At 39.8% G+C, this 27,860-nt stretch overlaps 1 protein-coding gene across 7 annotated transcripts in view; it reads left to right on the top strand.

Moving 5' to 3' along the window:
- LOC140469200 (pappalysin-1-like) overlaps window positions 1-27,629 on the top strand; it is a 323,835-nt gene extending 296,206 nt beyond the window's left edge. For all 7 annotated transcript variants that reach the window (XM_072565489.1, XM_072565488.1, XM_072565487.1 and 4 more), the window contains one exon: window positions 21,571-27,629. In XM_072565489.1, coding sequence (XP_072421590.1) covers window positions 21,571-21,684 — 114 coding nt within the window. In that variant the 3' untranslated portion in view covers window positions 21,685-27,629. The remainder of the gene's footprint in view (window positions 1-21,570) is intronic.
- The last annotated feature ends 231 nt before the right edge of the window (window positions 27,630-27,860 follow it).

Here is a 27,860-nt window from a genome sequence, read left to right as displayed (position 1 = left end):
CATGTCATTCGCAGAGAATGTCATTCCTGCAAACCCAGATGGACCCATAATCTCATGAATGTCTTTCCGTGAGAGACTATTCTCCACTGTAGTTGCCCTACAGTTACATCTGGAGTACCTTTAATCTCGTGAACCTCCATCAAGGAAGACATTACTTTCTTTGCAGGATCTGGATTTCTGATCCTGTTCTTTTTGACTATGTTCCAAATCTGTGAATACTGATCCAACTTGAATACAATCAAGTGTGGCTCATCTTCATTTTATGTCAGCAAATGTTTATCCTCAATCTGTTGAGAGATATTTACTCCAACTTGTTGATTAGTTTGGACATCTTTATTCACCCTTTGTATCAGTGTACTGGTGCACCAGACATTTAACCATCCTTAGTGATGGTACTGGAGGATTGCTGCTTGCTTAGCATTATCTCTGTCAGACGCACTGATAATTCTGCTTTGGAAGATAAAGAATTAAAATGGTCATTTTGAACTTGTGTCATTTTGTTAAATGGCACAGGTGGCAGAGTGGCTCGGTGGTTAGCAGCACTGCTTCACAGTACCAGTGACCCAGGTTCGATTCCACTCTCGGGTGACTGTATGTGTGGAGTTTGCGTGACCTTTCCATGTTTGCATGGGTTTCCTCTGGGTGCTCAAGTTTCATTCCATGGTCCAAAGATGTGCAGGTTAGATGGATGCTAAATTATCCTGCAGTGTCCAGGGATCTGAAGGCTATGTTGGTTAGCCACGGTAAATGTAGGGTTATGGGGAGAAGCTGGGTCTGAGTAGGATGCTATTTGGAGGGTCAGTGCAAGACTCAATGGGCCGAATGGCCTCTTTCCACATTAACAACATCAAATTCAAGTCTGTGATAATAATTTGGTCCGATGGTTTTGCTGTCTGAACGACTTCAGTTAATATTCCTTAATGTTGTTAATCATCCCTTGAGTGGGTTGTATTGCTTATTATTGTCATTGGTATTTTCTTCTGCTCACAAACCTCATTGATTGATGACCTGAAAATTCTGAAGTGATAAAACAAATTAAAAATGTTTTCACCACACCTGTAAAGTTGAAATTTCCTTCCTTTGACAGAATAAGGCAACTCTCACGTCAATATAGTTAATCACAATAAATGTCTTTTTTTTCCTTGCATGCCTATCCATCCCTTGTGGTGTAGGTCTCTCTCTCTCTCTCTCTTTGCATCTCTGTCTCACGTGTACTCTCCCTTGAGTTCCATCATGTATCCAGAAAGTCCAGCTGAATCTTTTACTAGTTCCCCTTTACTCGCTTGATGATGACAACCTCTCTGATTGGCTTCCCTTTGCATGGTCTTGGCATAACTTGCTTTCTCTTGACTTATTTGCCGTCTCTAATTGAACACTGTCTACCACACCCAGCATGTTGAGATAAAGACATGCATACAAACTTGAAAGAAAAGGTGTCCATTATAAATCTCATATTCATTTTCAACTCTCTTATGCTTTTTCTGTTGTAGAGTTGCTTGTACCATAACTTTAATCTTACGCAAAGTTAAAAATCACACAACACCAGGTTATAGTTCAACAGGTTTAATTGGATGCACACTAGCTTTCGGAGCGTCGCTCCGTCATCAGGTGGTAGTGGAGGGCTCAATCCTAACACACAGAATTTATAGCAAAAATTGACAGTGTGATGTAACTGAAATTATACATTGAAAAATTGATTGTCTGTTAAGCCTTTCATCTGTTAGGATACTGTGATAGTTTCACTTCTTTCATGTGTAAATCACAAAACCTTTTTTTAAAAAAGTTGCATTCTCAGGTTAGCTGTTAACAATGGTGATAGCTAGACAATATGTTGAAGGTGTTAGCCCCCTGTGTTCTCTGTCTATGCTATGATGCTTAGATTGAGTCTAATCTAAAAAGTGAGATAACGGAGTTCTACATGAATGCATGCAGCTTTTGAGCAAAGTACAATGTTACCCTGTAAGTACAAATTCACCCCACAAAATATATGTGTACATGTGGGTCTTTGTCTGTCTATGTGTGTGTGTCTGTCTGGGTTAGGGGTTGTGAGTGTGAGAACGTGTATGTGTGTGTGTAGTGAGTACAGAGTGTCTTAAATCTGTGAGGGGGTCCATGTGTGAATGTGGGAATGTGTGTGTGTGTAAGGGTGTGTGTGGTGTCTGTTTGCGCGTCTGTGTATATGTGTGTCCGTGCGTATGTATGTATAGGAGTGCCTGTGTGTGTGTATAGTGCAATGGTGGTCACCTGTCATGTGACATGAACCCAAGGTCCCGGTTGAGGCCCTCTCTATGGAGTTAGCTATCAGCCTCTACTTGGCCACTTTTCGCTGCTGCCTGTCCCGAAGTCCGCCTTGGAGGATGGTCACCCGAAGTTCCGAGGTCGAATGTCCTGGACCACTGAAGTGTTCCCCAACTGGGAGGGAACACTCCTGTCTGTTGATTGTTCTGCAGTGCCCAGTCATCTGTTGTTGTAGCCTTTTATCTTGTGAGTTAAACTACTTTGACCACATTGGTTCATTTCTGTGCGCTATATTTTCTGTTTCTTCAGCAATAATATTTGATCTAATATTGATATTGCCTCTGTAACAAGCTTAAAATTAGTGAGATGTCCATTGATATAAACTAGTTCTGTCAAATTTGAGTCAGTTTAATTACCAATTTTCCTTAAAAATGCATTGGGTGTCTACTGTAATGCTGGTGGTTCTACACATCTTTGAATAAGTAGCAGCTTTATTTAATAGTGGCATGGTGGCTCAGTGGTTAATACTGCTGCCTTGCAACACCAGGGACCTGGGTTCGATTCCAGCCTCAAGTGACTATTTGTGTGAAGTTTGTGCATTCTGCATGGGTTTCTTCCTACAATCCAAAGATGTGCAGGTTAGCTGAATTGGCTATGTTAAATTGCCCATAACATTCAGGGATGTGTAGGTTAAGTACATTAGTCAGGGGTAAATGTAGGGGAATGGGTTTGGGTAGGATATTCTTTGGAGGGTTGGTGTGAACTTGTTGGGCTGAAGGGCCTGTTTCCACACTATAGGGATTCTATTCTGTGATGCGTTTTCTGTGTCTGAAATCTGTACATCTTCTGGAAGCGGTCAATCCATTTACAGCTGTAGCATTATTTTGTCATAACTGGGCACTGTTTGTGAGGCTTTTATTCATTTCACAGCATTGCCACTGACTATTCATAACTGTGATAAACTATCCTTCTCTTAGGATTTCTCAGTGATTCTTTCTGATTAAGCTTACAAAATACCCCTTTTGCTGTCTTAATTAGACTTTACAATGTTCTGCAACCTGAGTATTAAGAACTTTTATGGTTCTGGATTTTCTTGCTATAGTCATGCTTGCTGTCAGCTGCTTGCTGCGGCAGCAATACTCATTGCAAGCTGTAAACATTCTTCGTTTTCACTTCAATTACTCTCAAACTGGTCTTTGCTCTATTAATTTAAAGTCTCTCCCCAGGAATTTTTAGGTTTCTTAAACAGCAGTTTGCTGAACCTTTATGGATACTCCCACAAATCCAATTTTACTAATGGAATCTGCAACTTCCAAGTGTGACTAGTCTTTAAGGTCTTTTTACCTCACACTGCTTGTGTGCCTCTCTTCAGATCTGAAGTAAAAGCTTTAGCCTGGGCTGCAATTTCCCCCCTTGTTGGTCCTTCCATGAGTTCCTGCTTATTGCTTGTTTGTTCAAGTGCTTCTAACTGCTGATCATTAATATGAGTCGGTCTTAACATGGTAAAGTTTTTAAAACTGCAAACTCAGAGTCATTAGGAAATTTCTTGTGCAAGATCCAATGGATTTTTGATGTTGCACCTTTGTGGTATTAAGAAACAATGCTCATTACTGACCACCATGTGGTACTTACAGGTACAATGATGTTGTTACCATTCCTCTTTCCTTACCTGGATCTCAGGATCTATTTAGAGGAAGAATGATTCATAACAAGAGGAGGCTCTTATCTTAGCAAAGTACAATTTAATGCATCCTACTAATCATGGTCAAGTTTTATTCGCTGGTTAGTATTGTTACCAATACTCTGGATATAGGTTTGCTTGCTGAGCTGGAAGGTTCGTTTTCAGACATTTCGTCACCATATGAGGTAACATCTTCAGTGAGCCTCCGGATGAAACACTGGTGGCGTAGCTCGCTTTCTATTTATATGTTTGGGTTTCCTTGGATTGGTGATGTCATATCCTGTGGTGACATCATTCCTATGATGAAGTCATTTCCTGTTCTTTATCTCAGGGGGTGGTAAATAGGATCCAAATCAATGTGTTTGTTGATAGAGTTCCAATTGGAATGCCATATTTCCAGGAATTTTCGTGTGTCTATGTTTGGCTTGTCCTAGGATGGATGTGTTGTCCCAGTCAAAGTGGTGTCCTTCCTCATCTATATGTAAGGATACTAGTGAGAGTGAGTCGTGTCTTTTTATGGCTAGTTGATATTTATATATCCTGGTGGCTAGTTTTCTGCCTGTTTGTCCAATATAGTATTTGTTACAGTTCTTGCAAGGTATTTTGTAAATGGCATTAGTTTTGCTTGTTGTCTGTATAGGGCCTTTCAAGTTCATTAGCTGCTGTGTTAGTGTGTTAACCATGGCTAATCCACCTAACCCTACCCATCCCCAGACACTATAGGCAATTTAGAATGGCCAATTCACCTAACCTGCACATCTTTGGCCTGTGAGAAAACCCAGAGGAAACCCACGCAGACATGGGGAGAATATGCAAACTCCACACATATAGTTGCCCGAGGCTGAAATCAAACCTGGGTTACTAGCACTGTGAAGCAGCAGTGCTCACCACTGAACCACTGTGCCACCCGCAGTACTCCCAATGAATTGTCAGTTTAAATTATCTAGGTGGACCTGGAGTGGACTGAGTCAAAATAGGAGGTAGGGAAAGTGGGCAACTTGAGAGCAGTGGAATTGAATCTAAACTTAAAAATGCATCTTTGAAACAGCAAACATAGCTCCCATTCAAATCTGTTTTTGTTTATTGAAAGATTCAAATGGGAGCCATGTTTGCTGCTTCAAAGTTGCATTTTTAAATGTAGATTCAATTCCACTGTTCTCAACGTGTCCACTTTCCCTATCTACCTCCTATTTCAATAAACAAAAACAAATACGAATGTTAATACAGTTTGCAGTCTCTTCCATGAGGAAAAGAGAAAAGTTGCAAAAAGTGCCATCACTCCCCAAAAATTGCAAGCCAATGAGAAACCAGTGATGAATTGCAAACTTCTGATTTTAAGGGAATAGATAAGTAATTGCGTCTATTTAATTTTCAGCTTCAGTCTTTTTTATTTGAAATATTGTCGCGATTGAGCAAAGACTCCAGATTGTGATTGAGTTGTGGCCTCAGGATCGACAGGCGATCTGATTCATTAACTGAGTCTGGGCAGATTGAAAGCCACATACGGCTAATTTTAATTTGCATTTAACCTATTTAATAAATATAAATTCAGCACAAGGCAACAGTACTTGAGCTTCATCTGCAACACAGAGCAATTGGGGAGCAGATAAAATCTACTTTCCTGAAACTTTTCTGCCTGTTTTAAGCTTTTGATATTTTTGATAATGAGCATATAATTATAAAAGATACATGTGTGTGGCAAGTACACACTTGCCAGTCAGTGACGCACACACACTGTACAAACATTAAACTGTAATAATTTCAAGAGCTTATTTTATGTCTGTATTATATTCAATTTCTGTTAATAATGTGTGTAACCAGATTAAAGAAAAATACATAGTTAAGTGACTGCAGGCTTTCCAAACCCAAAAAAAAATCCCTTGGTGACATCTATCACTTTTAGGACTGTTTTCAGAAAATGCGTTTCGAAGGGTTTGAAAAGTCGGCCATAGTTTTGATGCTCCCACATGAACTTTGTCCTCTTAAAACTTTCAGCAAAAATAAAATATTTTGTTGAAATGAACTTGGCAGCCTTTTAGTCTGCAACTTTATTGAGTAGTGCCGTTGTCACTGGCAGCAGCCAACTTTAATCACTCACCTCTCAAAAAGCATGGTAAAGGGATAAACAATGTTAAGCTTACAAAATGCATTTAGAGAGCTGCTGTCCTTTCAGCCAGAAACAAATGCCCCTTAATGCCATCCCTTCCTGTGCTCAGCAGGAAGATGTGAACTTAAGAGTCCAGCAAACGCCAAGCTGGGACCAAAGTAGGACATGACTCTTTCCCTCTCTCTCTCTCTCTCTCTATATATATATTATATATATTTTATATATATCTCTGTGCCAATCGGGGTGACCTGTCATTGGTTATAGCAGGTTGGTGGCAGAAACCAATCAGCCAGAATCAAGGAAAGAAACTGATGACATTTATGATTCCTCACGTAAAAAATAATTTGTGTATGACCATACTAATAGCAATTCAAGAAAGTTCCATTTATGCCATACTGTTAAAAACCTTGACCTTATGACGTCCCAAGTCATTGAAGTACTTTTGATAGATAGTTGCTCTTCATCTGGGACTGTCTGTTCAGAAAAGCTCAAGCCATACCTCAAGTTTTCCCTTCAAATCCTATTTACACATTATGCCTGATGATCTGGAAGGCTTGAGATACTGTCATTCCAACCTTCTAGCAGAGCCCTTCTTCATGTTTCTGATGCCATTGTTGGGTCTCAGTATAAATCAAAGACTCATTTGCATTTTTTTCAGTCCTATCTCGACAGCTACAGCTGCAATGCAGAAAACACAGCAGTCAATTTATACGCAATAAGTTCTCACAAACAGCAGTGAAGTAAAGCAGGTAGCCTGCTTCAGATAATAATTGAAGCTAAATGCTGATAAGAGAACTCCAACACTGTTCTTCAAACAGTGCTGTAGGATTTGCTATGTCCAGAGGAGAAGGTAATAGGGGCACCTCAGATTTAGAATCCCTACAGTGTGGAAGCAGGCCATTCGGCCCATTAAGTCCACACTGACCCGCCAAAGAGCATCCCATCTAGAACCACTCCACTGCAACCCTGCATTTCTCATGGCTAACCCACCTAACTTGCACAACCCTGGACACTGTGGGCAATTTAGTATGGCCAATCACCTTACCTGTCTATCTTTGGACTGTGGGAGGAAACCCACGCAGACACAGAGTGTGTGCAAACTCCACAATTACAGTTGCCAGAGGCTGGAATTGAACCCAGGTCCCTGGTGATGTGGGGCAGCAGTGCTAACCACTGAGCCACCATGTCACATGTTTTTTTAAGGGTACACAGCTGCTACTGCCCCATATTTTCAAATATTTGGAGCAAGTAACCACATGCAGCCCTCCACTGTCACTGTCATCATGACCTAACAAAAATGAATAAGCCATTACGTAGACAAATATGGAAGTATAGTGGCTTGAATACTGTACTTTCAAACAGCTGCTTTTACACTATTGCTTCCAACAAAACTATTCCTTTTACTCTTCATTTTAATAATGGTATCAAGTGATTGAGAAGGGAGAAAATAAGCCATTAACTTTACGTTACCTTTGCCAGGGTATACTTCAGAGATTTAACGTGCTTCTTATTCGAAAGTATTACATGTACTATGCTACACAGACAGACCGATTAGAGCAACTTAGCATTGAGTCTTTTAAAGTCTCACTGAAAAATATTTATTTTACTATAAATTTGGCCTTAACATGCAAACAGCCGTTCTAATGTTATATGTTCAGAATGAACGAGCGCTTGAGTTCATTTGTAACTTACGTATTAGACTGCAGAAGAAAAAGTTTAGCCTGTTCAAGCAACTTTGATATGTTACAAAAACATAAAGTTTGAGGTGGGGAACTTGACTGAACTACAAAATCTATGGGTTCACTTGTACAAGTGCTGTAGGTAAGAAAAAGCAGACTCAGACACCAGCTATAGCCAATTAGATACCACCTTCATCTTCGTTTAATTCCCTTCCTGCCCCGGCATTTCACTGACTGTAATCTCCCAGTTGTTTTTTCGTTTGAATGTTAGCCAGAAGTAAAAGCTGAACAATCTGAGACAAGGTCTCCTGTGAGTTGAGGCCACTGCAAAAGGATAGTGAGGCCTAACAAACATCAGAGCCTTTTGAACTCTTTGGACTGAAGCAGAGCTTATGAGCTCAGAGTATTGGGTTCCTCACAGAAGGAAAGCAAAGTCTTTAAGGGGCCATAGTTTAAAATATGCCAAAAAAAATGGAACATACCAATTCTCAATGGGGGTCAAACCATGCTGACCAAAAAGTGATCGGAAATGAAGCTTTTTTATATTTTTAAAGAAAATCTTTCAGCACTTATGCTTTTTTTTAAAAAAACAGTTAATTTCTTTTAAAACAACAATTCTTTTCCAGGCAGTAATTTGATGAACATTTTACACTACTCTGTAGTTTTCTTAAAGAAGACGCAAGTGTCAAACCTACTTCCACCTCAAAGTCAGGGCACAGCAAGCTAGTTATCAAAATCAGGGCCAGGCGGTTTTTAAAGGCAGACTGCATTCCTTTCTCGAGCTTCACGTAAATAATTCAAGGAGCTGCCCTCGAATAAAATTAGTTTAATTCAGAATTGCTATTCATTAAGTTGGGGCATTCTGATAGCATTTGTTTATTGCTGTAAATAATGAACTCAAGGTTTTCATTGGTTTTGTTTGAGTTAAAAATTGTTCCTTTAACATTGGAGATTGACTGAAACCTTGTATATGGCCCATGTAGCACCAAAACAGCCAATTAAGATAAAAAGTGAGAATAGTCCCGATCTACTGGTGGGGTTCTTCTGCTCAAACCTGGTAGGATCTTGTGATTCTGATGAACCTGCAAGATCCTACTACACCTTACTTCAGGAGATTGTATCAACTGAAAAATTATCAAATGACAGAGAGACATCATGATGTCCCAAAGTGGGAAACAACACAACCCTCAGAGTAAATGATCTCAAATATTATTGACTGCAAATGAAATCCTTAAGAATACTGACAGAAGGATTCATGAAAGGGAGAAAAACACATTAAAAATTATAGCTGGAACACATCTCCCATTTGCTCATAAGTCCAGGTGTGTTAACTTGACTTTGTCAAGCTAATGTTTAACTGCAGAACTTTATGTGGAAGAGCTTTTAGTCGGAGTGCTTAAGATAGAAGTTAAACAAAACACTCCTCTGAGCTGGTCACATTCTATTACTCCAATGCACTCAAGGCTAAATAAGAGGAGAAACAAATCAACGTGATCAAAAACATAAAATACAAGACATTTAATGTTAGTTTTAGCTAATGTTTTGGTTTTTAAAATGTTGTCTGGCCAAGGATGCTATTAAAATTTCAGCAAATTGAGTGTTCAAAAGCACTGTTTCCACTTCATAGATTGATTTAAGATTCCTGATCTTAGAATTTGACATGATCCAGTCTGTGGGGAAAAGCAAGAGCAAACTGTTCTCCATTAAAGCCTTGTGTTAACTGTGTTGCATTTACAAAGCTACTCTTACAAACCGCTATTAACCTCATTGGTTTTCTAGACCAACGTGGATTTCGTTTGCACAGTTTCTGTGGGTTCCCTAGGCTACAGGCAAAGATTGCCTGAGCTCACACTTTATAATGTCATTATGTTGTTAATGGCAATTAGCAAGCAAAAACAAATAAAAGGCCCATAACTGAAGTTCAGCAATGAACTTAAAAACAGCACAGATCCTGCAGTGCCTTGAAGTGACAATGGGCTGAACCCTGCAAATTGCAACTGCCTTTAGCAAGCCTTTTGCAAACGTTCTTGAAGACCCTGGTTCATTGTGGGCAAAATTGCAAAAGTTCTTTCAGAGTTTCAAATCAATGACTGGTTCCAGCTGCAAGGCTCCCAGCTACAGCTGTTTCGCACAGACTCATTCACACAGACACATACACACACACACACTCTCTCTCTCACACACACACACACACGGTGTTGTGTGATTTTTAAACTTTGTACACAGAATGAAGGCATTGATTTCAGATAGGTTCACTGTTAAAAGCAGTAAAAACAAAATAAATATCATCCTGCACTGGCGTTGTTGAATATTGCTCCACCATTGTAACAGTACTCAGCTAAGTATTAATTTGCAAAGCACAGTCCATGAGATGCATTTTTATTCAACACAGCAGCCTCTTCAAGTAACAGGCAGGAACAAGATCATAAACAGCATTGATTGTTGCTCAGGATAGAAGGAGAAGAGATGGAATCATAGAGGGATAGAGATGTACAGCACAGAGACAGACCCTTCGGTCCAGCTCGTCCATGCTGACCAGAAATCCTAACCTAATCTAGCCCCATCTCGGCCCATATCCCTCTAAACCCTTCCTATTCATAAACCCATCCAAATGTCTTTTAAATGCTGTAATTGTACCAGCCTCCACCACTTCCTTAGACAGTTCATTTTATATGCATACCACATTCTACACAAAGAAGTTGTCCCTTAGTCTCTTTTATATCTTTCCCCTCTCACCCTAAACCTATGCACACTAGTTCTGGATTCTCCCACCCCAGGGAAAAGACCTTGCCTATTTATCTTATCCGTGCCCCGCATAATTTTATGAACCTCCATAAGGTCACCCCTTAGCCTCTGATGCTCCAGGGAAAACAACCCCAGTCTATTCGGCCTCACCCTGTAGCTCTAATCTTCCAACCCTGGCAACATACTTGTAAATCTTTTCCGAACTCTTTCAAGTTTCACAATATCCTTCCTGTAGGAGGGAGACCAGAATTGCATACAATATTCCGAAGTAGCCTAACCAATGTCTTGGTGTCAGCAATTGAAGCACTTTGACTTCATCCATTGCCTTCTCCACCCCACCCACTCTACCTTTCATTGCTGCCTGAAGAAGATTTTCAAACCAGCTGAAAATTGGAACAAAATCAGAAATTGCTGGAGAATCTTAACAGGTCTGGCTGCATCTGTGAAGAGAAAAGATTAGTGTGGTGCTGGAAAAGCACAGCAGGTCAGGCAGCATCCGAGGAGGAGGAAAATTGACATTTCAAGCAGGAGCCCTTCATCAGGAATTGGACTCCTGTCCGAAATGTCGATTTTCCTGCTCCTCGGATGCTGCCTGACCTGCTGTGCTTTTCCAGGACCACACTAATCTTGACTCTGATCTCCAGCATCTGCACTTTCACCTCTGTGAAGAGAAAGCAGGGTCAACGATTTGGATCTGGTGACCCTTGTTCAGAACTTACCAAAGTTGTAGGACCCTCATACATTTGTAGTTGGCGTTAATGTCGGTTGTTCATCTTTAAACTAATGTCAAATAGGCATAAAGAAAGTTGGGATATTGTTGGAGTCAGCAAAGTTTGCCTTCAAGTCATTGCAAAATTTCGCTGTCACAGTGATGGTGGCACAGTTTCAGCTGGCACCATTATTTATCTTTAATAGAGATGTGGCATTACCGCCAGTGTAGTTGCTTGTTGATGAGCTGGCAAGAGTAGGCAGCTGTTAGTCGGTAAGCACTGGCCTGAGTAGGAGGCCAAAGGATTGGCTCCAGATTAAAGGAATCCACTAAATTGATGCGGAAACATTTGCTAACTGACTTTAAATACCAAAGCTAAAACTGGAAATAACAAAATAAATTTATTAGCAAGAAAGGGGAGCTAGGTAGAAGCTTTCCATCTCAAGGTTACCAGGAAAGCTGATTGAAGGACCTGATTAAGATTGATTTGAGAAACAATTGAAACCTCAGAAAACTGAGTCTTTGATAGCACTGATTCTACTTTGTAGTTTGATTAATAGGCCTGGTCTTAGATTTTGACATGATTCACTCTTGTGGGGAATATTGCAGAGGGAAGGCATTGAGAAATTCACTGAAAAGTGGACAAAGCATTTAGATTGACCAAAACATATTAGGCCTTTTGATCTACCAGCCTATTTACTCTCCAAAATGTATATACATTGTTAAAAAGGAGGCCAGAAATCAAACCTTTTTATCAAGCACTCATCAGGACTCAGGTTTGATGAAAAGGGGCACCAATTTGTACAGCATGAGAAGAGAGTGCTAATTGGTTGGGCTTTCATTGGTATGGAGATGCAGCAAGAGCAGTTCACTGCCAATCTATTCTTCAGTGGTAGTATTCCTGCCTTTGAATCAGAAAAACTATGTTGAAGTCCTATCTATCCCAGAGGTGTGCCATCACAAAACTGAACAGTGGATTTTTAAAAATAAGCTTAACTCACAATCCTAATTCTTCGACCAGGAGCCTGGTGGCTCAGTGGTTAGCACTACTGCCTCCCAGCACTAGGGTCCTGGGTTCAATTCCAACCTCAGGCAATTGTCTGTGTGGAGTTTGCACATTCTCCCCGTGTCTGCGTGGGTTTCCTCTGGGTGCTCCGGTTTCCTCCCGCAGACCAGGTGAATTGGCCATGCTAAATTGCCCATAGTATTAGGTGCATTAGTCAGAGGGAGATGGGTTACTCTTCGGAGGGTGGATGTGGACTTGTTGGGCCGAAGGGCCTGTTTCCACACTGTTGGAAATCTAATCTAAAAGTAACAGGATTGATAGCCCAACCAATCAGCCCTCTCTTCTCATGCTGCATAAATTGATGCCTTTTTTTAAAATCAAGCCCTTTTCCTGCATCACAGTCGCAATGAATGCAAGATGAAAAGCTTCATCTTCTTACCTCCTGGTAGTGATGTTTCAGTTCTATATTCCCAAGCAATTATTTCAAGCTATTGTCTGGTCATGAAGTGGTCCTTGCAAGCACTTGCATGGTTTGCACAAGAGTAGTACCTTTGGTAAAGAAACCTTTTGCTTGTGGCTATAGGCTAACTAAAGAGTCCTGCATAGGACGGGTCCAATATTTGACCTGTTAATGAGGTGACCAATTCATGAAAATGTCCTCTCGTATGCAAATGGAAGTGAGAGGTGTTTTCAAAAAGGTGAGCCCAAATAAATTGGTCATGGAACCAATGTCTGCTCTAACTGAACACTGGCTATCGCCTTCATGTCGTTACAAATCTTTATATTCATTCAATGTAATCTTACCATTTGGAGAATTTCTAGTGTTCAGAACCAAAAACTGGATAAAGATCTTGCTGGTGATGCCTCTTATTCAGCCCGGGAGTACTTTCTGGAAGTAGTGAATTCAGAGGCTGGTCTTTCACAAACATTTTGGCGACAGCCCCTCCCAGTGGGCCAATGGCCTGTTGCTGTCTTCATTTGAGAGATGAATGGTGCTGCAACAGGCAAAGGAAACACCAGGGCATCTCGAGATGGGAGCACTCCTACAAGATAAATAAAATGATTGCAACTATATAGCCTACAGCCACAGTTGGAGACCTATGACAAAAATGGGTCGGGGGTGGGGGGGTGGGGGGGGGGGGGGTGGGGGCCGGGGGTGGTGGTGGTGGTGGGGGGGTGTTGGGGGGCGGGGGGGATGGTGGTGGGTGGCGGGGGGGCGGGAGGGGGGGATTGTGTGGCTGGAGGAGGTCAATGTGGTGGGTTATGCAGCTTCATTGCCTCCCAAGGCCTACAAACTACAATGTGGGCCCTATCTGCCACCAGCAGGATCTTGGCAATATGGCCAAACTGACCTTAAATGATCAATAAATTGGCACTACTTGGTTACTTGCTGGTGCCAGTCAAGTAGCTTCTCCCATTGTTTGTCTGTTTGGATTTCCCAGATTTCCTTCCCATCTCTCTTCGAGCTACACTTTCACTGGTCTCAAAATTTCACCCATGGGGCATGCTTGGGATAAGTTTAAGGCTGTTACGCTAATCACAGAATCATAGGAGGGAAACCCTACAGGGCAGAAGAGGCCATTCAGTCCATTGACCATCCTACCCTGACCCACCCTCATGACCATATCCCTGTTACCTTGTATTAACCATGGCTAATCCACCTCGCCTGCAATCCCTAGAATTTACAGTGCAATTTAGGTTAGCCAGTCCACCAAACCTGCACATCTTTGGACTGTCAGAAGAAAATGGAGTCCCCAATGGAAACCCACGCAGCCATGTACAAACTCCATACAATTATCCAACGCTGAAATCAAACCCAGGTCCCTGGCTCTGTGAGGCAGACATGCTAACCATTGTGTCGTCCACCGCAAATCATCCATTTATCAAACAAAAGGAAGCAGGAGTCAATTTACCTTCTACACCCCTGGAGCACATGGGCCTTCTGAATTTGGACCTCCTGGCTCAGTGATAGGGACAATGACACTGCAGCAAAGAAGCCCTTCAAAAATGCCACCCTTTTATTTTAAGATGCCCAGAAGTGCTGTTACACACAATTGAATGGTTTTGTTTTCCATTTCCAAATCACCCTTGGTACTTTTCACCCATTATCTGCCATGTCTAAATCACCCTTGTTTCCAATGAATGAAATTACATGTGATGCCCGGCAAAGGGCAAGGCAGACCACCAAAGAAGCAGGAGAGGTTGCTGGAGAGAGATGGCAAAAGCGAACCTTTTTGTTTGTACCCAGAAGTACTCTAAAACAGAACTGAGCTATTTTGTTATCCCCCATCAGCAAATCACCTCCGATATATATTTTTTCCATCTGTTAAGCACTTACACATATGCTTCACTGAAGGTCAGCTGCGCTCTTACCTCTGAAACATGTGATGGTTTGTTATTAAAATAACTTTCATAGGAATGCAGGAATTAGGAGCGGGAGTGAGCAATTCAGCCTTTTGAGCCTGCTCTGCCATTTAACATGATTGTGGCTGATGTTGTCCTGGTCTGAACTGTGTTTTCCCACCTGCTCCCCATAGCCCTTTATCCCGCTTTTCATCAGATACCTATATATTTCTTTCTTGAATCTGTTGATTAATTCTGCCCCTGCTGCACTCTGGGGAAGTGTGTGAATCCACAGATTCACATCCCTCTGAGAGAAGTAGTTTCTGTTCATCTCAGTTTTGAACCGACCTCCTCTCGGTCTTTATCTATGACGTCTTGTTCGATACTGTCCCACAAAGAGCAACATCCATCTTATCAATTCCCTCTCGCATTTTATATACCTCAATCAGATCCCCCCTTTCGTTGTTAAACTCCAGTGATTACAAGCCCAAGCTGTTCGACCGCTCCTCATACGACAGCCCTTTCATCCCTGCAATCAACCTGGCGAACCTCCTCTGAACTGTCTCTAGTGCCACTACATCCTTCCTCAAGAAAGGAGACCAAAGCTGGACACAATATTCCAGTTGTAGTCTCACCAATGTCAAAAACATTACAATTTCTACACTGAAAAGTTTCCTCTGACAAGCAATGGAATCTATTATTTGGTACAGAAGACAAAGACATCATAGTTATGCAGTGTTCATTAGTAATTGAAACTGAAGCCAAGTTTGAGGCAACTTTAACATGCATTAAACCAGCAGAAGTACCAAGATAGCACAGCTAGGCTATGCATAATCCTGACACTTAGTAGAAATCAATTTCATGACTGGCCAGTCGAGGTCTGGAATTAGCATTGTGTGCAGGATACAAGATGTTACAGTATTTCTCATGTATCATCACAGGGAGCCAGAATTCACTGTAAACCATGTTTTCTTTGGCAATGGCTCTAAGGATAGATTTTTACTCTTTGGGAATTCAAGCCTGTGTGAGATGTTGTTGTGGTGGAAGACTCACCTCAGGGCTTTCCTGCACTTGATAGTCTTCTGATTGATGCTATCACTTCTGTATTGGTATGCAGCCAAAATTACATTGATGTGATGATGGTGGTGTAAATGGAGCCCAAAACTGACATTTTTATAAATGACTCCTGTACTGACAAGTGTAATAAATGGCGTAACATTGTATTTAAGATTGCGTTGACACAAATGTTTGGCGGTAAAGACATCTTGGATCGTTTTGTGCAGAAAGTAAACCCCACCTTTGAAATTCTGGCCATGGACTTTCATTTGGGATGTAATATTGGCATAAAAGCATATTTGAAGCAAACACTGTACAAACTATTGCAGCTATAGTCCAATTTTTGAGATAAACTGAGATTGAATGAGTTTATACCTTCTCGTGCTGTCAATCAGCTTTAGTTGTGAATAGATGGTTAATGCCCTTGAACAGACTGTGCTGACTAACTGCTGAGGCATTTGAAGGAGTGTAGTTCAAGACCGAGAAGGCTGAGGTTCAATTCCCACATGTTGCAGAAGTGTGTCACAACATGCCTGGTCAGGTCAATTAAAAACTTCTTCAAAATCGATTGCAATGCTTGTTGAAGCTGTAAGTGACACACGTGTTAAACCAACAGACAAAGTCCACTTTGAAATGTTCGTTCTGGATCAAGTGTTTTTCACTTGTGGTATTGTGAGTAGAACGATAATTTGTATTGCTGGAACAGTTTCCAAAACTTTCAAGGATTACATTCAATCCCTTACTCCAAATTCCCCAAATCCTTCAACAGAATTATTCAACAGCGTTAAATAATGTATTGGTGCCTTGTTAGCACAGGATCTTCCTGCCCCACCCCGACTTAATTTGGTACATATTGTTCTACTGCAGAATTCCAGCTGGCGGAGAATGGAACTGGTGTCAGTGTTATGATTTGGAGGTGCCGGTGTTGAACTAGGGTGTACAAAGTTTAAAATCACACTATCCCAAGTTATAGTCCAACAGGTTTAATTGGAAGCACTAGCTTTCAGAGCGCTGTCACAACCACCTGATGAAGGAGTGGCGCTCCAAAAGCTAGTGCTACTAAATAAACCTGTTGGACTATAACCTGGTGTTGTGCAATTTTAAACGGTGTCAATGTTCACACACTTCTTGAAGGTTTTTTACGTGGACTCAGCTTCCAAATAGTCAGATGACCTAACCAGGAGATATTTCGCCTGTTCCTATTTATATAGCATCACAAGTGACTCCCCAATTAATGTTTATCACCTGGGTACAATTAAACCTGTTGCAATATGATAAGAAGCTTTAAGAGGGCCTAGCTTAAGCTGCTGTCAATCACTACTCCCACTGAAAGGGTTTAACATGGTAGTCAGGGTCATGTGGTACTACCTCTACCACTAGCCCAGAATGGCTAGGTTCAAGTCCCATATCCTTCAGAGGTGTGTCATAAGATGTACTTCATTTTGTTTCATTTTAGTGTGCCCTAACAGGTGTTTGACAAGGTTCTGCATGGTAGACTGGTTAGTAAGGTTAGATCACATGGATTTGGGGAGAGCTAGCCAGTTGGATACAAAATTGGCTTGAAGTTGGAAGACAGAGGGTGTAGGTGGAAGGTCATTTTTCAGATTGGAGGCCTATTACCAGCTGCAGGGATTGGTGCTGGATCCACTGCTTTTCATCATTTATATAAATGATTTGGATGTGAATATAGGAGGTAAAGGCTAGTAAGTTTGCAGATGACACCAAAACTGATGGTCAATGAAGAAGATTATTTCAGTGTGCAATGGGGCCTTGATCAGATGGGTCAATGGGCGGAGGAGGGGCAGATGAACTTTCATTTTGATAAATGTTAGGTGCTGCATTTTGGAAAGGCAAAACAAGACAGGACTTACACACTTCATGGTAAGGTCCTGGGGGGTGTTGCTGAACAAGGAGCAGGAGAATTGACATTTCAGGTATAATCCTTCATCAGAAATGTCATTCCCGATGAAGGGCTTATGCCTGAAACGTCGATTCTTCTGCTCATTGGAAGCTACCTGACCTGCTGTGCTTTTCCAGCACTACATTCTCGACATAGGTTTAAGACTAGAGGCAAAAGATTTAAAAGAGACCTGAAGTGTAACTTTCTCTCGCAGAGGGTGGTGCATGTATGAAATGAGCTCCCAGAGGAAGTGGCGGATGCTGGTACAATTACAGCATTTCAAAAGAATCTGGATGGGTATATGAATAGGAAGGGTTCTGAAGAATATGGGCCAAATGCTGGCAAATGTGAATAGATCAGTTTAGGATATCTGGTCGGTGCAGACGAGTTGGCCGGAAGAGTCTGTTTTGGTGCTATATTTCTCTTTATCTGACCAGGTTGATTAGAAAAATATCTATAATGCATCAGTCCTGTTACTTGTAGCCAGCCTGCAAGTCCAGAGTCAAGTTGAGTTGTACAGTAGTCTCCCAGGTAATTCTATATTTAAAAATATGACTATTTGCATAAAGAACTCATTAGTTTTACCAATCCTTGTAAATTTACATTGAATAGAAAAGAACATAATTGTACCTGTTGCATGGTGAATACCCCTGTGTTACTATTCCCATGGTGTAAAGAATTAAGATTAATTGAATTCTAGTTATATTCTTTCTGAGAAACTATCTCCCTTGTTGACCTCTTAGGATTATTTCCTCAGACTTCAAACACCTAGGTTAATGTTAGTTAAGGGCATTTATTGACTAGACTTAAGTAAAATACAGAGGGTGTCTTTAGTATTGAGAGGATGTGGAAAAAGAATACTGGCATCCAATCTTCTCTTGTGATGTCTGCATTGCTCAGCAACTGTTTTTTGCCCCAACTGCACTGATTGCAATGTTGGGTGGCACGGTGGCACAATGGTTAGCATTGTTGTCTCACAGTGCTAGAGACCCGGGTTCAATTCCCACCTCAGGCAACTGTCTGTGTGGAGTTTGCACATTCTCCCTGCGTCTGCGTGGGTTTCCTCTGGGTGCTCCGGTTTCCTCCCACAGTCCAAAAATGTGCAGGTTAGGTGAATTGGCCACGCTGAAATTGCCCATAGTGTTAGGTGTAGGGGAATGGGTCTGGGTGGGTTGCTCTTCGGAGGGTTGGTGTGGACTTGTTGGGCCGAAAGGCCTGTTTCTACACTGTAAGTAATCTAATATGTATTTGACTCCTGGATAGCAGAGAACTTATGAAATAAAGAGTACTTTTTCTAAGGCTTTCCTTTCGATCAAGATATCAGAAACACTATCAAGTTTCTTGTGAAAAACCCGACTTGTTGAATGGCAGGCTTCAAACCACTACAACAAGGGTGGTCCTAAACAAGTTCATGACAGGCACGAGACTTTGTGATCCAACCTCAGCTGGGACCACAGAACAAATCCCTTATCCACATGTGAAGTGACACGTTACTGAGGAATATCCCCTCAAAGCACTAAGTGACAGACTAAACACTTTAGCCTCCTAATCTGTCACGTTTATCGCTCAGCTCTGGAGATGTGCATTTGCAAAATGAAGCAAGATCTTCAGTCCTTCAGTGGCTAGAGTAATGTTGGACTAACCAAAAGTAGGTTAATACAGGAAGAAGAGACTTGCTGAGCATGACTACTTTCAAAACTCTACTTATTTTTTTTTCAAAATGTGCAGATTACTTTTCAGTAGCTCCTTTTGTGGAAACGAGTGATACAATCTTCACTGTCCTAGCAGCCTGCACACATCATGTACACTGACAGCAGTTCTCTAAGTGAAATATGAGGCCAGGTTTCTACAACTTCTCTGAGGATGCTGGCTGTCTAGTTCCCAATACAGCTTCATGGTTAAACTGCAGGAGCTGATTTTTAAAATAAAAACTAAGTTTAACAGCTCAGCAAATCACCATCTCCGTTTCAACACCATTTCAAGATTAATTTGCATTAACATGTACTGCTTTGATTTGGTAAAATGCCACAAAGCAAAATACAAACACAGTTTTAAATTAGACTAATGCAGTTCCATAATGAAAGCTTCTATTTATAGCGATTCAGGAGAATGGGCGGTCAATAAAAACTGGATTCTATTCTGCATCAGAAAGATATATTTTAAGCTTCTTAATGAATCTTTTCATCTCTTGTTTTCTCTCAGCACAGCAGAGGTTGCCTTTCACCCCATGCAGTTTTATCTGAAATGGGTTAAATTCTGGAGAAAAATATAAAATATTAGAATGTACATGAGAACACTAAGTGTTCGCAAATGAACTTGGCTGGTTGGAGGCCTTGTTCTCTGACGTCTTATTTTTCCGATCCAAATTGATAAATATGAACAAACCTTCCAAACTAAACAACAGGCAACTGCAAAAGATTTAGATGATGTATATATGAGGGGTACATTTCTGGCATCGCCTTTCTGGCAGAGAGCCTCACCTACTGGCAGGACACAGCAAAGTTAAGGCATACACTTCCCAATGGTTTTCCAAACATAAGTTTAAAATAGCAGCAGAAAATAACACCTATGGGGTATTGACACACTTTGGAAATTCCAAAAGAAAATTCACATGTAAGGTCCACATCCACAGAATAAAGTCATTTCTTAGTCAATGGCATTTCCTAGTCAGGCAATACATGTTTTTTTTTTAAAAAAGATACAATTTGCCCACTAACTTTTAAGAGACATCTTCAACAGAACCATCAAATGGCCAGTATCCTGGTGAAGCTGAACAAGAAATATTGACATTCCTGAATATTACACCAACAGCATGCTATAGAAACATACTTATCTTTGTGACAATTACTTATACCAGACTGAGGCATGTGCTCCATACAAGATTTCCAACAGAATAAAGATTTACAAAAAGGAAACTAAATTCAAATATACTATATTGCACAACAATGAAACAAAAATCTTAGTTTTCACCCTCTTTTCCTGAACAAGTAGTCATCAGTAGAAAATATTGAAGTTAAGACTTTTAAATATTTATCGATACTTAACAATATAAGGTAGTGTTGCCATAGTCACAGAGGGCTGCTCTCTTATGATGTGGTTGTTTAACCTGAGGGTCATCACACTTTATGTGAGGGGTGAGGTTGAGCAGCTGGAACTTTCATATTGCCCTTAGCCAAATGGGAATTGAACCTCTGCCATTGGCCACATTGTGGATCACAAACCTTCTGTTCAGCCAACTGAACTGAGCTAATCAATCCCCATTTAGCAATGACACTTACATGGAATAAAGTCTGGGCTTAAATTTCCTGGGAATGTTGTTGAGTGACCATTTTTTAGCTTGTTACTAAAAGTATGTTTGTCTCCCACTAGTTCAGCAGATTCACTGATAACATGTTATGACGGATCAATAGTCAGCAATGAACTCCATCTTCTAATAATTCTTTGTCAGCTCCTCCTCCTCACTCCCTGACTATTCCATATGCCCCTAACAATTTTTTTATAACATTATTAAAAGGACCTGGCCATGTTTTCAGTGTTTTGAAATTATTTTGACAATTTTGAAAAAGTATTTTGAAAAAGTAACTTGCAGCCAAACAGATATCTGTTTCACAAACTTTAAACAAACATCCCTCATACCCTTGCCATGAGTGAGAAAGAACAAACTTGCATTTCAATAGTGCCGTTTGCACGACCTCCAAAGCACTTTGTAACCAAGGAAATACTTTCAAAAATGCAGTCATTATTTACATCCCCAAAGTGAAGTATGCTATTCAGGAAATGGATGGCCTATGCATGCACAGAGAATATACCATGGGACCCCACCACCACATGATCCAAGATTGATGATTTCAACTCTGTTTTAAATTGATGTTCTTTAGGTGAAAGTGGAGTGTTACCTGACAGTGTCTGATAATGGAATAAGATCTACCACTAAGCTCAATGTACCATACTATTTTCAACGCAAGGGATGCACTCCTGTGGCTGAATAAATATTGGAGCAGAGGACATGGTGTTGGCAGCTTGACGTGTTATTTTGTCATTTTTTTGATCTTAACTGTCCCCCACATGTTGTGCACCCATCTTTAATGGAATCCTATGCCTTGCAGGTCATACCCTTTCCAATGTCTTGTGAACTTCATGGAGATTGTGCTTGCCGAGACCCCATGGCTCAGGAGCACGGCAAAGTGAGACAACAACGCTTCTATCACAGCCACCATTAGCCAGGAGGAACAAGGAGCGGAATACAGCTGAAGGCAGACTGGAAGGGCCACACACTCCTTGCTGCTTACAAGAGAAAACCTCTCTGACGAGATAACACACACACACACACACACAATCTACCAGTCTGCCTTCTGTCTGAAGACTGGAGTGAGAGAGAAAAAAACAATAAAGACACAAACGACACATTGAATGAACAAGCACCCCTCCCCATCCCCCACCAAAAAAAAGCATGTTTCATGCCTGCTTGTGTGGCCGTTTCTGGTTGCACATCCCAAACCTCGACCAAATTATCTCTGTTATTTTTTTTCAAAAAAACAAAGAGTTTGAAATACAATGCCACCCAATCCCAAACTTGAGAAACTTTAGGCAAAATAAAACAAAAGTGAACAATCCGCATATAGCAGATTAAAAAAAGACAATTGTGCATTGAAGGATTAAAACAAATACGCAGGAGGAAAATACTTAATGCAAATGTTCTGAAAGGAAACAGCCATTATCATGGCTGCTGCTGCTGTTACTGGACAACTGACCTACTTACAGTGTAAGAACAGGTTATCACCAAACCCAAACTTCGGTCTGTCTGCCTTAAGCAAACTTTCAGCCTCCTTTTAAAACCCTTTGATTACATCTCTTGCGATCTTCATAGAAAATAGTGCCGGCCAAAAGGATCTGCCACATGTCAGGGAAAATAAGCCTGCGCATAGTCATTCCAAAGACCCTCTTCAATGAATATGAGCTCAGATAAGCAGAGTTTCAAACCAGTGAAAGACAAATCTCAGTATGTCGAGGTTAATTTTATGCACAGAAAATGACTGACATGAGAAATGCACTTCAGGGGAAGGGTAGGAGAAGGGAGGGGAAAGCTTGGAAGTAATGAAAACAGTTTTAGCCTCTTTAGTAATGTGGTGTAGTCCATCAACTGGTTGCAGAAGCAAGCTTTGCACATAGCCAGATTTGCCAAAGTTGGTACTCAAGAAACAGAACGACTGAATGCAGGGCTTTTCCAATCTGGCAGATGTACAGAGTTGCCACCAAAATGCATGAGATCTGAGCTTCAAAAGCTGGCACACAATACCATACAACAGTTAATGTTAAAAACAACTGTTTAAAAAGAAAATCACTGGATGCTACAATTGTTTTGAAGGGATTATAGGTAAGGTATGACTTTCTTCATCAGTATCGATCCTGTATTCCTGTAAGAGTACAGTATTGAGGTAGACCAAAACAAGACTTTGTGAGGGAGAACCCAGGGGGAGAACAGGATTTGTGTTTTAAAGTATTTGTTGCCTTATTCGGAGGACAAATTACTACTATAATACTCAGTTCAGTTGGTGACACCATTAATTTACCAACAGTGCTAAATTCTTTGCCACCAGCTTACAAAAGTTCTCAAACGTGTAAACATCTCTGAAAGGTTTTTTAACATACAAAATCAGCTGTTTTCCTAAGTCAGGTGCTGTGCCAACTTTTCTGTTTCCACAGCATTTAATATTTTTAAACTGCTTCAACATTTACTGCATTATCAGATGCATGTATCAGAGTTCTACCAAGTTGGGTTGGGTAAGCCCCTCTTCAAAAAGATCTGACTCTGTATTTGATTATGAAATAAATTAAAGCCTATCAGTACAATGAAAGGCAAATTCGCTTGTGTTAATGAAATACAAATTGAATTCACTTTTTATACTCATGGGGACCATTATATCAAAGATTTCATGTTGCAATGTTGTAGTATTATCTGCAATCACAAGTCCCCTTCAGGTCTTAGGTTTAGTGATTTTTTTTAATCAAAAATGTTAAATCTGTTGCTGATATTACTGACATTCTGAACATTTGAGTTTTGGAGAAGTTACATGACTTTTTTTTTCTGTTGAGAAGTTTTGTAAAGATATTTAGCTGACTGTAGGAGGTAATTAAGGGTAGTCAGATTGTAAACATTCTGCCAGAGTTAAGCAACAGCGTAAGAAGACTGTTTTCTCAAACATTTCATTTTCTCTTGTACTGCTGTGCAGTTGGGTCTCTTGTTCCTCTAACCAGCTACAGTACCATCATAGTTGGCAAGGAATTACTTTTTGATGACTACTTAAAGCATTTGCCTGTTATTTTAATGGAGATATTAACCCATAGAAATAAAAGAGCCACGACTCTCATGAATACCTTAAATATCACACAAATCCTAGAGTAATTTATAGCCTAAATATCATGAATAACTTTCAACACTGCATTATAAATTAACTCCAGAAATCTAAAGCCTTTGGTTTTGAAGTCAAAAGATCTGAGTAAGACTGGCCAATAGCCTTTGACATTAGACATAGAGGAATGTTGGCAGCTAACATACTCCTGCCAATTTCATCCAGTATTGGTTTCCAAACAAAAATGAACCTACCTGAAGAGCACTGTACAATAATCCATACGGTGCTCATAATATCCTTGCAATAATGTAAAAACTGTAGACTTAGTTCAGTAGAAAAGAAGTTGTCAGAGTATATAGAACAATATGCCTACAGTATGACTCAAATAAAACTAAGGACCTGAAATTACAGTGCGAATATTGATATAAAAATACTTAAAGCATACATACAAAATTACTTTAACACCTTTAAGTGGATTAGTGCCTTGTTTAAAACAGTGAGCAGAAATTTCGCACAGATGTGTTCAGCTAATATTCACACAATGTAATTTCAAGACCTGCCTCATTAATGATGATAGTATAATGTAAATTGAGGAATGTGTACATCATTAAATTCTTGCAGGAGAGCGCCTCGGGAGAATGATGCACATTTTGATTTTCTTCCGAACATGTGCATGCCTGTAAGAGTACTGACATTGGCTTTCTTTTACAGAAAGAGCAGACCGCAAAATCTGTTTAAAAAAAAACACCTAACCCGCATTACTAACCCATGTTTTTACGCTTTTGCTGGTTTGCAACTAAATTCTCTTAAAAACAGTATTTACCCTTAAACCCTGATGGAAAGCACCTCAGCAAGTGGCTCATACTTTTGGCTGGTGGGAGTATGTTTATATAAAAAAGGTGGAACATGCCAATTTCAAAGGAACTTTAAAAGAGGCCAAGCTACCTCCCTTCTCTCTTCCATTTCGCCTGGTTGTAACTGTCGGTTCTTATAGGGTTTACCTGTGTTGTTTTACAAGTGATTTCATGCTGCAAACCCCTGACAGACAAGGTCATGCAAACTGCATGGACCAAGATTGATAAGAAAAATCTACCACAACATTAGTGTTTAGACAAAATAAAAAAAAACTATAGTTTTCTGTAGGATTTCGGTGTACAGTTGCATTGTAATGTCTTGTTGATTTTTGTGCATAGTATTAGCTCCAGATAGAGAAAAAGAAGAAAAAAAAGGTTTTGACATTCAATTGTTTAAGTGTTTAATGTGTTTACTTGTACCTCTGTTATAAACTTTTACTTAATTATATTTAATCAGTATTTTATACTGTGCTCAGTAACTGCATTTGGATTTTCTGTACAGTCATATACAAAAGTCTACATCGGTGTTTTTTTTGAAAAGCTGCTAAGGTCAGACAGGTAATTTTTTTGTTTATGATTCAATTTTTTTTTAAAAATTGCTTTGCATACATAATATCTCATGCTTTTTTTTACAAAAAGAAAAAGTGATTAGTTTAGCCATAATAGCAGCCATTAAAAAGGGACAATCAGATGTAGGAAACAAATTTGGAAAAGTTGCTGAGGTTGGCGTAAAAATAATTAAATCTTACACCTACATTCAAGCATTTTATATGACAGTAAGGCTTGTTGGGAAGACCCTTGGCTTTCGCTAATTAATCACAATTATTTTGTTTTGTATAATCTACAAAAATTGTATTATGATAGTTAACCAACATTTGCTTGTTTGTGTTGTTATTTAACAGCATACCGAAATATTGCTGCTTTTAAACGTTGAAATATTTCAGTCATGGGAGGCAGATAAATTCAGTCTAAATACAGAATATCTATCATTTATTAAAGTACCAAGTCACATCTGTTGGTGGGAAGATGGCTATTTTTCTTTCAAGTGAACTGGTCACAGTAATATATTGTAGAGCAGTTTTCCTCATATTCAAATGGGGTATTCTCACTTGCAAAGTTCCCAAATTAATCAGTTCAGACATTTCTATCTTCCAGAAGAGTGCATGAAGTCTTGGTGTATGATCGAACATTTACCTGTCTGCATATTGCAAGTCAAGCTGTGATTTCTTTGAGAGGGGATTTTTTTTTCATATGGTAACTGCCATTGTGAACAAACCTGGTATTTATTATTCATGCTAGTTATCTGTTGGGCACCTTATGGAAGCCATGAAAACAATAATCAAATGAAGTGCTGAAAAAATGTTATAAATGTAACAGTCTACTGTAATATCATATCTTTTGCTGTACCTCATGCCTGTAAACTAGCTGCTTTTAATTTAGTTTAATTTAAATTTCCTAGCAATATATAAAGATGTAAATAGTAGAGTTATTTATTAAGAATGTCATCCGTTTTTAATTTATATTTACACTTTATCATCTAAGTTATTTTTACAACTTTACAATTCCGTTGTTACAGCCATTTTATTACCCTAATGGTGTGATAGGATATCAAACCTACATGATATAGACACTGTGTTCATGTAGCTGTCTAATTTTGAAGTACAGAACATCTAACCACATACAGGTATCAAACATAATACAATGAATGCATCTGTGAAATGAATACCCTTGCCATTGTTGTGACTTCCCTTTGTGTAAATGCCTCCATTCCTCTGGAAATGCTTCTGTTCTAACACCCTCAAAAGGAAAACGCTCAAAACACAATTTCACTGCTTAAAAATTATGAACTGATGTTCAGTGGGAATCGCAAAAATTGAAATTCAATCAAAATCTGTCTCAAATATTGATGTTGAGTGGGTAAAATTGATTGGTGTTGATTTTCCTTGCTAACTGTGCACAGCACAGACTATACACAAGCCCAAAGTCATATTTATTGTTGATACAACAAAGCTTCCATAATTCTGCAGGAGTCCCATCTGAAATAAATATTGTGTCAGAGCTAGAAGTTTGCATATCTACCAGTGTTTGTTGAAATAACTTGTAGCATTGGAAGTGACCTGATTGGAACATCCTTTCAGAAATGTCTGACTGGACACACTTTTGAGTCCCCAGCTGAAAAAGAATTGCATCTTACTTCAGACTTATTAATTCAACATTTTTACGAGTTATTGAAACAATAGAATATAAGAACAACTCCTCTTGCAGAAAAGATTCAAATACAAACTACATTCTGAAAGTATTTTACATTACTTGGTATCAACTGGAGATAATGTGATGACACATGATGAACAGCTGACCATAAGGTTCCACCTATTTAAAGTAACCGTAATTTACAACATTTCTTTACACCCTTGTATCCCGCATGGCAATGGCAAAGTGTATCAAAAGATCCTTGTTGTGAATGTTTTGAAAGAAATACTATTTCTTTTCATCTGTTGTATGCAGTCACTGTTCCTGACAGACCAAACCTTAGCTGCTTTACTCCAGCATCAATTCAGATGCAACAAACCACTGTCAGGACAAGTGAGAAAAAGCTCACATTTGAAACTCAAGGAGCTTCTGTAGTACAACAGGTGGTTCAAGCAAATGTTAGCAGTTTTACAATGGATCAAAGTTGACCATTGACGCTGTACTTCAATACCATTATGGTGTGCAGAAAGCACTGGTAAATTAGTGGAATCAATTCCACTAACACATATTCACAATGCACTGTGTTGGGCACTTACCACAAACATTTTATGTTTATTTTTTCCGCTGCATATATTATGTTGGTGCTCTGACTTTACACAACAAACATCTGTCTGGTGTACTGTATATTTGTTTCTCTGGAAATAATTATTTCTTATGGATAAATAATGTCTCCTCCCTGTTATGTATTGGTTAGAAATAAACACTGGCTAAATGAAGGAAAGCAAAGGTGTGGTGTACTTCTTGGAAAAAACCTAAATATTGAATTTTGTAATCAATGTCTGCCTCGTGGTTGCATGTCTATCATTATTGCTTTAAAGTGGTAGGTCCATTGCACAAAACAGGCTGTTTCCAAAGTAGACATACCAATTTAAAAGTGAGCAGGTTTGTACGGTCTCCCTTGGTTTGAACAAAGCTTGTTACACCCACCAAACCTGGAGCCAA

This window comes from Chiloscyllium punctatum, chromosome 49 (assembly GCF_047496795.1).
Source record: "Chiloscyllium punctatum isolate Juve2018m chromosome 49, sChiPun1.3, whole genome shotgun sequence".
Classification (NCBI taxonomy): Eukaryota; Metazoa; Chordata; class Chondrichthyes; order Orectolobiformes; family Hemiscylliidae; genus Chiloscyllium; species Chiloscyllium punctatum.
Note: the sequence above shows the minus strand (reverse complement) of the source record. Positions and strands in the feature narration are given on the sequence as shown.